This window comes from Primulina huaijiensis, chromosome 13 (genome assembly GCF_012295235.1).
Source record: "Primulina huaijiensis isolate GDHJ02 chromosome 13, ASM1229523v2, whole genome shotgun sequence".
Lineage (NCBI taxonomy): Eukaryota > Viridiplantae > Streptophyta > Magnoliopsida > Lamiales > Gesneriaceae > Primulina > Primulina huaijiensis.
Genome location: NC_133318.1, coordinates 16,547,704 through 16,560,514, shown reverse-complemented (window position 1 = coordinate 16,560,514; position 12,811 = coordinate 16,547,704). Strand labels below are relative to the sequence as shown.

Below are 12,811 nucleotides of genomic sequence, written 5' to 3'. Positions count from 1 at the left end.
CTTGAGCTGCTGAGTGGTTTAAAAGATTTGAGTTACACCATTACCACTAGCTATAGCTTTTGGTAAAACGGTAAGCACTCGGTTCTACATACCTGCATCACAAAACAAAATGAGTGACATCGAAGGTTACCAATCGAAAACATTCTGACACTCAAGTCAATAGTTGCTCAATAAAAGTTTCGAAAAACTAGAACATTCGACAAGAAAGATATTATACTTTGAAAATAAGGTAACATGAATTATTTATAGATTTTCATAGAGTTTTGCGGGCTTTGGCCTTTATGGGCGTAATTGAATTTATGGTCCTTGATTATCCTCAATAAATAATTAAAAAGAGGTTTAACCCGATTTAGTGGGCTGAATAATGAAAACAATCTAGTGAGCTAAATAATAAGTTATAACCCATCGTCCACAACTAAATTTAACTTTAAATTATTCATAGAAATTCATAGTTTTCTTCAACTATATATAAACAATATTAGATTCTAAATAAGAAATTATTCAACTATATATAAACGATATAAGATTATTAGATAGAGTTAAATGCTTTTAGTCTTTCAATCGAAATCATCTGCATGCTGAAATTCTCATATTTATATTTACCAATAATGATATATTGAAAATATACAACATTATTCAAATATATTAATAGTATTCCATCCGAGATAAACATTTATGGATTATTTAAATAATCCTACCAGCTCATGATATAATTTTTTTTTACATAATTTCAAAAGATATGAATAACGACACGATTAAAAAATGTTTAAGCAATCGATTAAATGCTTAAACAATTGAAACTAAATTTATTTTTACTTTATATAATCAATGAATATTTATAATTGCTTTAAATCTCTTCATAAAATTTACATAATTTGCTTTAATGCCTATGAGTTTTGTGTCATTAAATTAACTAATATTTAATTATTATTTGAGTAAATTGTAGTAATTTATTGAGTTGGAGCCGTTGAGACATAAATGAAGTGAAGGGTTATTAATAATATTTATATTATAAGAATATTTCAGATCGTATTATGAAGCCTATTTTTAAGGATATGATTTAATATAAGGTAATCAAATTTATTAATTTTTATATTTTTTAGATCGTAAGACAAATTATTTCTCTAATGTAATCAAATTTATTAATTTTTATATTTTTAAAATTAAAAGTTAGGGACATTCATTATCAATACAGGAGCCTTTCTACCCACAATTGTTTTAAAACTATAAATTCTCAAATATTCAATATCTTTTTCCACAAGCAATGTTTCTTCCAAAAAAAAAAAAATCAATATGTTAGATGTTTGTCTGATTAATTCAAGGTTCGTTTGTCAAATGTAATGATTTAAATTAAATTCTGGACCATTAATTCAAATATAATATAATGTAATAATAACAATAAATTCTGGACATAAAAGTCTTGATTTAGAATCAAGACATGCCTAGCCTATTAAATGACAAATTTGATTAATCATCACTCTCTTAATCTCAAATATAAATATTGTATTTTTTTTATTCACATATGTTCCAAATATACAGGATAATATAATAAATTAGCTACTTTTTTTAATATATATAAATTTATTGATATTGAAATATTCATTAAATAAATTTATTTATGAAATTTGTTTTTCTAATAATTTTCTTAATTGTGTGAAAACGCAAATAAGCATATATATTTGTTTATTAGTTTTTAGATTAAAAAAAAAAAAAATTATTGCAAATTTCAAATAAATTTCAAAAGTACCGTATGGTTTCGTCCTAGGCGTACGTCTTCCATGTTGATTGATAAATCTCGCTCTACCTACCCAACCCCCGGTTAAGTTAACCCACCAATAGCATTAACTATCAAATTCATTTCCCTCTTCAGACAAAATAAAACACTCATCTATCATTATAGAATCTGCAAAAACCTTTGATTTCACAGTCAACCAGCAAGCTTCTGAGGTATCTTTTTGTTTATGTAGCGTGTATTTATTTTCGTGTTCGTTAAAATATTTCGGCATTTGAGTTATACTGTTTTAATCCTTATATTTCTTGCATCCTTATTCAGTGAATGTTCATGTTCCTTGATCTTGTTTGTGTTCGAACCATGTTCATTAATGTGCTAAGTACAAGACTTCATCATTTTTCAAAGTGCTTGCACGTTTGCTTTGGCTAATCAGTTACGAGATTAATGCCTCGTGTTACATATTTGATCAAGTAGAATTAATTTTAGAGCATGGATTGGAACCAAGATCTCGACTCTGGCTAAGTGGCCAAAAAGAATTAAAAATTGTGCCTTTTGAATTATAAATAAAATGCCATTTGCTGAAATTTCAGGCCCCATTCACTGTTGTAGAGCAATGGAAGATGCAATCCAAGAGAGGCTGCTCGACTCAGGAAAGCAGGGTGATTTGAAACGGAGAATTTGTCAAGAATCGAAAAAGATATGGAGGGTTGCCTTGCCCAGTGTGATATCAAGAGTAACTTCTTTCGGCACTGTTGTAGTGACCCAATCGTTTATTGGGCACGTAAGTTCCGTGGATCTTGCTGGTTACGCACTTGTTCAGACCTTGCTCGTCCGATTCGTTAATGGGATATTGGTAATTTCGAGCTATGTGACCATTTACACGTCTTCGTTAATTCTTTTAACTGAATCACTGCAACTCGATTTTCTTGATAATGATTAGATTTTAGATGTCATGTGTTGGATATACCTATTTCGAGTTTTCGGTTTTCATAAATTTGTTCCGCTGCTAAAACTATATGAGAGATTGTATTTGGCCACGCATTCCCTTTTCCTGATGTCTGTTTTCGCAGATAGGAATGTCTAGTGCAACTGAAACTCTATGCGGCCAAGCATTTGGAGCAAAACAGCACCATATGATGGGTATTTTCTTGCAAAGATCATGGCTCGTTGATCTCATCACTTTGACAATCTTACTTCCTGTATTTTTATTAGCAACGCCAATCTTTAAGCTCTTAGGCGAAGACGAGACTGTCGCAAAATCTGCAGGATATATTTCTTTATGGTTCATTCTCTTCTGTTATGCCCTCGTCTTTAGCTTGACAATACAAATGTATCTACAAGCACAGCAAAAGAACATTGTCATTGCATGGCTTTCGGTTATGCAGTTCGTGCTCCATGTTCCCCTGTCTTGGCTTTTTGTTAACGTTCTGGATTTCGGGATCGATGGTGCAATGGGGGCTCTGTGTATATCTTCATGGTTTGTTGTCTTTGGAGAGTTTATATACATTTTTGGCGGCTGGTGTGCTGAGTCATGGAAAGGATTCACGGTGGCTGCACTGAAGGATGTCTTCCCGGTTGTGAAACTCTCGATCTCTTCTGGTCTGATGGTTTGGTAAAATCTATCCCTTTTATGTTTAGGTCTCAGCGAATGTCGTTTACTTGTGTCGTTGATCAATGATAATCATTGTATAGCTTGGAGATGTGGTACTATGCCATTCTTGTGCTAGTAGCAGGATACATGAAAGATGCAGAAGTTGCCATTTCGGCCTTCTCTGTTTGGTAAGAATTCGATTCGGTTTCATCCTTTTTTTGCCTTTTATGTAAAGATGGCCACTAAAATACTCAGAATCTCAGCATCAATATCAACGGCTGGGAGTTCATGATATGCCTAGGACTACTTGGTGCGGCCTGGTAAGCGTTCTTATCACGCGTGCTCCAATTCAAACTCATATATTATCACTTAACATTTTAAATTTTTGCATGACAAGTCACTTCTTTTGATGTTAAAGCGTGCGGGTTGCAAATGAACTTGGGACAGGAGATGCTAAAGCTGTTATCTTTGCAATCAAAGTCATACTCTCCACTTCAGTTGCATTAGGGCTCATCTTTTGGATTCTCTGCTTAGTGTTTGGCAAGAAAATTGGATACGTGTTTAGCAACGATGAAAATGTTGCCCAGACTGTGTCGGATCTCTCTATTCTGCTCGCATTCTCCGTGTTGTTCAATAGCATTTATCCAGTTTTCTCAGGTTTTTCTTATTTCAACTTTACTATCTGGATCCAAAGATTTCGCCATCTATGGATTTCTAAACCTTAGTTTTTAAGCTACACTTTTGCGACATATAAATGTTTCGAGTAAATGAAATATGTGAGTTTTAAATCTATATGTCATGCTTGAAAAATCCCGGAATTTTGTCGTGGTCTTAGGTGTGGCTGTAGGAGCTGGTCTGCAAGCAACGGTAGCTATCGTCAACGTCGTTTGCTTCTATCTGATCGGTCTACCGATCGGCCTGATTCTTGGATATGTGACCAATCTTCAAGTAAAGGTAAACAAGGCGTTTCCAATACAACTAACTAAATATTTACCATTTGATTCACTCAAGTTGTAGAGGATATATAACTAATTAACAGAGTCTATAGCTGAATTGAAATGGGTAAACAAATATAATAGATTTTTACTATCCCGACTCGACCATCTGAGAGTTCTGATCATAAAGGAAAAGATCCAGCTTTCAGCAATCAAGAACACAGATACTACACAACACCTCCTATGTTAAACTTATTACTGACATTCGGATTCCCGTATCTTCAACTCTATATTTTTCCTCCACACATTATGACACCCGTAGTTTTATTTGAAAAGTGACAATGATCTAACAGGGACTTTGGATTGGAATGCTGTGTGGAGTTATCACCGAGACACTTGCTCTGAGTGTCATGATGTGGAGAATAAACTGGGATGAAGAGGTATTCTCCATTCGCAGGATGGATTAGTCGCGCCAATGATTAATTTTTCTCTCATTTTAGTTTGTGTTTATTGGTCTGGACTAAGACTCAGATGATGGACATAACAGGTATTGAAAGCTTCAGCACGACTCAAAAGATGGTACTTGGAAACTCCAGATGAGGCTAATCAAGCCACTAATCCTGCTTGAGTTCTAGCTCGGAACAGGAGCGTCAGCAAGGAGACAGAGCGTGGCGGGCTCCTTTGATTCTTTTGAATGTTATGCATATTTATTTCCCTGTCGGAGATGATCTAATTCTGGGAAAGAAGCCCACAATTCGTGTCTTTAATTTGAGTTTTTTTTGTTTTTTTTGGTCATTTTTGTATAATTGTACTTGGGATTTCTTTTAATTAGTGACTCTTCAGAAACGACCGTATTTGCTCTCTCTTGCATTGTATTATAATTTATAGATTTTATATAATCCCTACATCGATATCTTCTCTCCAAACGTATCTTGGATCTGCCCGTAACTATTTAAAAATATTATTCATGATTTGAAGTATATAAAGGTTATTCAAATTCATATATTATATTTATGAATTTCAAATGACTTCAATATTATAATATGAATTTGAAATATATTCTGAAACGCAAATAAAGCCTATGATTTGTTTCGTTTGAGTGTCTTCGCATTTCATTGTCAAAACTTGATAAGTGGCCAATAGAAGTCGTCGTTTTGCAAGCGGCCAATGTCATTTTGTGTCGCTTAGTTTCGTATTGGAGGTTGACATTTCTTGACGTTAACCATTCATTCCCTTTAAAAAAATATTTACCATATTTCATTTTTAGTGGTGTAGTTTTGAAATCGACTCAAGCTCGGAAAGTATCAGGTCCTACCTGTCGCACAGGGTTTTCGGGTATGATTTCTCCTATGCGTACAAAAAAAAATAACAGCTACGAGTTCCATCATTATATAAAAAATATCATTTAAACTTTATAAGTCCAACCTTGCAGCCATATCCACCCATGCTGTACCTCCCACAACAGTTGTTTTGTCACGCCCCAGAACGGGGGTTGGTTAACACCGACGTTGCTCTCCAATTTACATTCGAAAACAACAAGCCTCAGAAGTACAGAATTTTCAGAAACCAGTCTTTTATTCACAATACTGAATATTCATTGTCTGATACAACTCAAATAATAATGTTTTACAACGGAAATGTAAAACCAAATATAACATCGTCTTAACAAATGCAGCGGACTACACATAAATTAGAACTGATAACAACGGTCTCCTTCACCAGCCCCAGAATTGAATCTGCTCTTCTTCTTCTAGCTTTTTTTCCTCGTTCTTATCTGAGATGGGTTTGGTGGGTGAGTGATATGGTTGTCACTCAGTAAGCAGGGGAGGGAATAACTCTCAATTTTCAAACACCGTTTTTACAGAAACAGAAATATAATAATATACAGAAAACTCTTGTTTCCAGAACAGGAATCAGAATTCAGAAATCACAGTATTCAGAACAGAAATCAGAATTAGTAAGCACTGAGAACGTTAGTGAATTTCATGGCTAAACTGATATCAGTCCCCTATATGTTCTCTCCTCTAAGGGGTGAGGCCAAAATCAGAATCAGAATTCAGAAATGTTTAGAATATATATTCCTACCATTAGTTCACTAGGGAGTTTCAGTGCTTCAAAATCATATATCATATATCAGAAATCAAACATTCAGAAACTGTACTTTAAAACCGGAATTATCAAACTGATTTCAAGATATTTATATATAAGCCCACTTACAGTAATTTGCTAGAGTTTCGGTTAAAGTCTACTGGAAATCTTGTTGCTCTCGCTACTGGATTTTACTGCTTGAACAAATGCACTCTCTCTTAACTCGAAAAATTAAGTGATAATCTCGAAGCTTGTGTAACCCATTTCAGAGACCTGAGAGTGTTATTTATAGGCAATTTTCTGACTGTTAGCCTCCCCATTAATGGCCATAATCTGCCATTAACAGCCTTATTCCATGTTAATATTTCAGTTACAAATCTAAGCTGAATCAGTAAATGTCTGCTGGAATTCGCTCTTCCGCTGCTGGATTCTGTCCGCTGGATTCTAATCTGCTGGAAAAATACTATCTTCTGAATTATTGACTGCTGCTGAAATTGTTAGCTTCCGCTATTAGATTCTAATCTGCCGGAAAAATACCATCTTCTGAATTATTGACTGCTGCTGAAATTGTTAGCTTCTGCTAAAATTTTTCATTGCTACTGAATATTGCTAGCTGCTGCAAAAATGCTAGCTGCTGGGAATTCGGGTTCTCACATCCCTCCCTCCTTATGAGAAGTTTCGTCCTCGAAACTTGGCTATACATGATTCTCAAAGAGATAAGGGTATTGTGCTCGCATCTTTTCTTCCGACTTCCAAGTAGCTTCTCTTTCGGTGTGATTGGACCATTGCACTTTGACGTATGGAATAGTTCGTCGTCTCAGCACTTGGTCCTTGTTATCCACAACTCGAATCGAGATTTCTTCATATTTCAGCTCTTCATTTAAATTTCCCTCAACCAACAGGGGTCCAACTTCCAGAATATGACTTGGATCAGAAATATATCTCCTCAGCTTCGAGACGTGGAATACATTGTGAATTCTTGACATGTCGGATGGGAGTGCTAATCTATAAGCAAGTATTCCCACTTTCTCAAGAATTTCGAATGGTCCGACGTATCTGGGATTCAGTTTCCCAGCCTTATTGAATCGGACTACACCCTTCATGGGTGACACTTTCACATACGCCTTTTCTCCAACTTCAAATTCCACGGGTCTCCTTTTCAGGTCAACCCAGATTTTCTGTCGATCTTGTGCAGCTTTTAGTCGCTCTTTGATCATAGCAACTTTATCCACTGTTTCTTGGATCAGTTCAGGTCCAACGATGGCTTTTTCCCCTACTTCATCCCAATATAGTGGTGATCGACATTTTCGTCCATATAGAGCTTCGTATGGTGCCATTCCAATGCTGCTGTGGTAACTATTATTGTATGCGAACTCGATTAAGGGCAGATGCTCGCTCCAATTACCATTGAAGTCCAAAGCACAAGCTCTCAGCATATCCTCAAGAGTTTGAATTGTCCTCTCTGTTTGGCCGTCGGTTTGAGGGTGATAAGCCGTACTAAGAGTAATCTTAGTCCCCATAGCTTGTTGAAAGCTCTTCCAAAATCGAGATGTAAATCTAGGATCTCTGTCTGATAGTATGCTAAATGGTACTCCATGTAATCGCACGATCTCATTCATGTACAAGGTGGCTAGCTTGTCTAAATTATAGTTCATGCGGACAAGTAAGAAATGTGCAGATTTTGTGAGTCTATCTACGATTACCCATATTCCGTCATGACCTTGTCTCGACTTTGGTAAACCAACTACAAAATCCATGGAAATATGTTCTCATTTCCATTCCGGGATTTCTAATGGTTGAAGAAGTCCACCAGGTCTCTGGTGTTCTACCTTGACTTGCTGGCACACGTGACACTTAGAAACAAACATTGCCACGTCCTTCTTCATTCCACTCCACCAAAAATTTTTCTTCAAATCTCTGTACATCTTGGTACTGCCAGGATGGACTGAAAATTTTGACTTATGTGCTTCGAACAGTACTTCTTGTCGAAGGTTATCAATGTCTGGTACGCACAATCGTCCTTTCATCCACAAGATTTATTTGTTATCCGTCTCGAAATCTGGTGATTTCCCTTCTTTGGATTGCTCTTTCAATTTCACCAAAACGGAATCTCTATCTTAACTTATCTTGATTGTCTCTTGAAGACATGGTTGTGCTGAAAGTGATGCTAGGATCACGTTACTCGTATCCTTTCTACTTAAAGCATCTGCTACCTTGTTGGCTTTGCCTGGGTGGTAGCTTATCGTCAAGTCGTAATCCTTCATGAGTTCAATCTACCGTCTTTGTCTCATATTTAGTTCTTTTTGTGTGAACAAATATTTGAGACTTTGGTGATCAGTAAAAACCTCGCACTTGGCTCCATAAAGATAAGGTCTCCAAATTTTGAGCGCGAACACCACTGCAGCTAGTTCGAGGTCATGTGTTGGGTAATTCTGTTCATACGGCTTCAACTGTCTTGACGCGTATGCAATCACCCTTCCATCTTGCGTGAGTACACATCCTAAGCCTCCTTTAGATGCATCACCGTAGATGGTGAAGTCTTTGCCGTCAGTTGGAAATACCAACACCGGAGTGGAGGTGAGCTTCTTCTTTAAAGTCTCGAAGCTTTGCTCACATTCTTCACTCCATTGAAATTTAGAGTTCTTCTGTGTGAGCTTGGTGAGGGGTATGGATATTGAAGAGAATCCTTCAACAAATTTTCGATAATAGCCTGCTAATCCCAAGAAGCTTCGAATTTCTGTCACATTCTTTGGTCTAGGCCAATCTGAGATTGCTTCAACTTTCTTAGGGTCCACAGATACTCCTGCTACTGATATTATGTGACCCAAGAATGTGACGCTCTCTAACCAGAACTCGCATTTCTTGAATTTGGCGTACAGCTCCTTTTTTCTAAGAGTCTGGAGGGTGAGACGAAGAAGTTCCTCCTGATCTTCCTTACTTTGTGAATACACAAGGATGTCGTCTATGAATACGACCACAAACCTATCGAGGTAAGGTTTGAAGACTCTATTCATGAGGTCCATGAATGCTGCGGGGGCATTGGTCAGTCCAAACGGCATTACCGTAAACTCGTAATGGCCGTATCTCGTCCTGAAGGCTGTTTTAGGAATATCTTCTGCTTTGACCTTCAGTTGGTGATAGCCTGACCTTTAGTCGAGCTTGGAAAAGACTGTGGCTCCTTTGAGTTGGTCAAACAGATCATCTATTCTTGGAAGTGGGTACTTATTCTTGATTGTGATCTTATTCAGTTCTCTGTAATCGATACACAATCTCATGCTTCCGTCCTTCTTCTTTACGAACAGGACAGGAGCTCCCCACGGGGATGCGCTTGGTCGGATTTGCTTCTTATCCAACAATTCTTGAAGTTTCTCTTTGAGTTCTTTTAATTCCGCTGGGGCCATTCTGTATGGCGCTTTTGAGATCGATGCAGCCCCAGGAATCAAGTTGATCTCAAACTCCACTTCACGATCGGGGATTGTGCCCGGGAGTTCTTCAGGAAAGACATCCGGAAACTCTTGTACTACCGGAATCTCTTCTAGTGCAAGTGCAGTTTCTTGTTTTACCTCGCTTAACATGGCTAGGTAAACTTCTTCTCCACTTTTCATGGCTTTCCAAGTTTGAGAAGCAGGAAAAAGAGTCTTTCGTTCTTTGGTCTTGCCATGAAATAAAATTTTCTCTTGGTGTGGAACTTGGATGGTTACCGTCTTTCCATGACAGTCTACTAAAGCATGATTATTGGCTAACCAATCCATTCCAAGAATTACATCGAATTCCACCATGTTTAGTTGAATCAGGTTTCCCTTGAAACTCTGATTATCTATGAGAACATCAATATCCCGATATAGAGTGCGAGTTTCTAAAATTCGATTTGCAGGAGTTGCTACTCTATATGGTTCTTCTAAGTTATCAGGCTTAGCTCCTAACTTCTTGGCAAATCTCTTAGACATGAATGAATGCGTAGCACCACAATCAAGTAACACATAAGCAGGTATATTATTGATTAAAATGGTACCAGCTACGACATCATTGGAGTTGTCAACCTCTTCTTGAGTGATAGCATAGACTCGAGCATTTGGCTTGTTCTCTTTAGGCTTGTTTGGTGTTGTTCCACCTACTGGACCATTCCTTGGATCTGGAAGAAGGCATTGAACAATGTGATGGTCCATCTTTCCACAACGGAAACAAGCTCCAGAATTCCTACGGCATTCACCAGTGTGAGTAAATCCACAAGTTTGGCGCTTGACTCCCTCTTTGCTTGATTGATAAGGAGTGGTTCCTTTAGCTGGAGAACTGGTGAATTGGTTACTTGAAAACCTATGCTTCTTGAATTGTTGGCCTGGTTGGTACTGGCTTGACTGAGGACGTTTGAGTTTGTTCTCACCTTCACTCCTCTTAATGTCATTCTCAGCCCTGATGGCGGCTCCCNAGTGAAGGTGAGAACAAACTCAAACGTCCTCAGTCAAGCCAGTACCAACCAGGCCAACAATTCAAGAAGCATAGGTTTTCAAGTAACCAATTCACCAGTTCTCCAGCTAAAGGAACCACTCCTTATCAATCAAGCAAAGAGGGAGTCAAGCGCCAAACTTGTGGATTTACTCACACTGGTGAATGCCGTAGGAATTCTGGAGCTTGTTTCCGTTGTGGAAAGATGNATGTCTCAGAAATGCCTCTCGAAACTTTTGCCAGGTGATAGGTCCCGTCCCTAACATAGCCGGTGAGACTCCTTCCCACCATTTGGCTGCTCTATCCACAAGAAAAGGTGTAATCACATCTACCCTGATCTCCTGTGGAACCTCAAGGAGTCGAAGATGATTCTCCACCTCCTTCATCCAATTCTGTCCGACCTCAGGATCGGAGCTTCCATCGAAGTTTGGGACTCTTGTTCTTCGAAGAGCCTCATAGTGCTGCTTCGTCCCATTCTGAGCTGGAGGTGGTGGCGGCGGCTGATTAACATTAGGGTTGACAAACCCTTGTAATGTGGTTGCCACAATCGTGGCTATAGCCATCAAATCCACTTGGCTGAGGCCAACTGCTGGTGGTGGTTGTTGTTGTGCATCTTCGTCATCGCGGTTGTTGTTGCGGTTTCCATAACGAGGGTTGCGATTATTTCTTACTGGTCTTCCGTCCATTTCCTACACATATGAAAGTTCTAAGGTTTTGGCAGAATATGGACTAAACAAAGGAAGCACAATGATTGAGTAATTGCTCAAAATTTAAATATGAAACCAATGGATAGAAATAAATTTTATTGATTTCCCAAAAAAGTACAATTACAATAGAACTTCGAAAATGAAAATAGAAATGCAAAGGGAACAAGTGTTATTACAAAACTACTACTGATGGTCTAATCTATCACTTCTCCCAAATCCAAATCAATAGGATCCTCTTCTATTTCTTCTTCTTCTTCTGGATCCTCTTCAGGTTCATCTTGGTTGTCTACCACTGCTTGTAGATGTTCAATATGACCATGCAGAACTGCATTCTGGTCACTAAGTACTTCAACCGTGCTCTGCAACTCATGAATCTGAGCATTAGTCTGCTCACTATACTGGTTATGCTGATGCACAAGTTGGTGATTTTGATCCTTGAGCGCTTGGATCTTCTCAATCAAGTTATCACGTAACTCGATGAACTCTGCAACGGTCTCTTGAGAGGTTTCAAACTCTTCATGAGCCTTCCTATTCCTCTCTTCTGCTTCATGCAGATAGTGAGCATGACGTTGAACATCACCTCTCAAGTGATCAGCTCGACGTTGCAATTCATCTTTGTCCAGCTCTAAGCAGTAGTTATGTTCCTTTAGTTTCTCTAGCTTCCTCTCTAAGCTCTTAATATAGCTATTCTGGTCAGTCATATCCTACATCCAAAACATGAGAGTCAATGTTCAGAAGTGATATCAAGAATATAGGTCGAGTTATAGAAAAATACTGGAATGAACATATTCAGTACTGTCTATACAATTAACAGAAGAAATAGCTCAAAAATTTTCGGTCTCAGAATGGCGTGAAAAATTTACTAAAAATCCTTCACATCAAGAACATGAATGGTACCAAATTTGGTGGAAAATTACTAAGCTGTTTGGAAATGAAAATTCCTCAAAGTTTCGAAAAATTGGAAAATTTTACGGAAAGGACGATATCACTATCTAAACGAAAGAATTTGGGATTCGTCGATGGTGCCAGAACGATTGAAATGGTTCTAGGTTAGATTCTCCTCGTCGAGAGCTTTCCAACGCATACTTTTAATAGTAAAAATTCCTCCTGGATCAAAAGTTATGGCCGTTTGAAGTTTACGCGAAAAACACCTCAATTTCCATGCCATTTTGTGAAGTCTACTGCATGCGCCTGCTGAAATTCACTTCCTACTGCAATTCTGCTGCTGCTGCAGTCAAGTCTGCTGCTTTCTAGCACTGTATGCTGCTTTTCAGCACTGTTAGAACCAGTCTGCTGCTTTTCGGGTTTACTGACC

General features: G+C 37.8%; 3 protein-coding genes across 3 annotated transcripts; 1 reads left to right on the top strand and 2 right to left on the bottom strand.

Moving 5' to 3' along the window:
* Positions 1-1,828: 1,828 nt before the first annotated feature.
* Positions 1,829-5,133, top strand: LOC140990998 (protein DETOXIFICATION 24-like). Its single transcript, XM_073460903.1, has 9 exons — positions 1,829-1,947; positions 2,342-2,585; positions 2,803-3,344; positions 3,425-3,511; positions 3,587-3,643; positions 3,742-3,980; positions 4,159-4,277; positions 4,612-4,698; positions 4,806-5,133. The coding sequence occupies exons 2-9, from the start codon at positions 2,346-2,348 to the stop codon at positions 4,884-4,886; spliced, it is 1,452 nt and encodes a 483-aa protein (XP_073317004.1). The 5' UTR covers positions 1,829-1,947; positions 2,342-2,345; the 3' UTR covers positions 4,887-5,133.
* A 1,908-nt stretch (positions 5,134-7,041) lies between these two features.
* LOC140991274 (uncharacterized) lies at positions 7,042-8,001 on the bottom strand. The gene is made up of 3 exons (XM_073461201.1): positions 7,752-8,001; positions 7,469-7,619; positions 7,042-7,351 (listed from the first exon to the last, which is right to left on the bottom strand). Exons 1-3 carry the CDS (start codon positions 7,999-8,001, stop codon positions 7,042-7,044), a joined length of 711 nt encoding a protein of 236 aa, XP_073317302.1.
* A 1,472-nt stretch (positions 8,002-9,473) lies between these two features.
* Positions 9,474-11,475, bottom strand: LOC140991272 (uncharacterized). The gene is made up of 3 exons (XM_073461200.1): positions 10,949-11,475; positions 9,652-10,756; positions 9,474-9,548 (listed from the first exon to the last, which is right to left on the bottom strand). Exons 1-3 carry the CDS (start codon positions 11,473-11,475, stop codon positions 9,474-9,476), a joined length of 1,707 nt encoding a protein of 568 aa, XP_073317301.1.
* Positions 11,476-12,811: the final 1,336 nt, after the last annotated feature.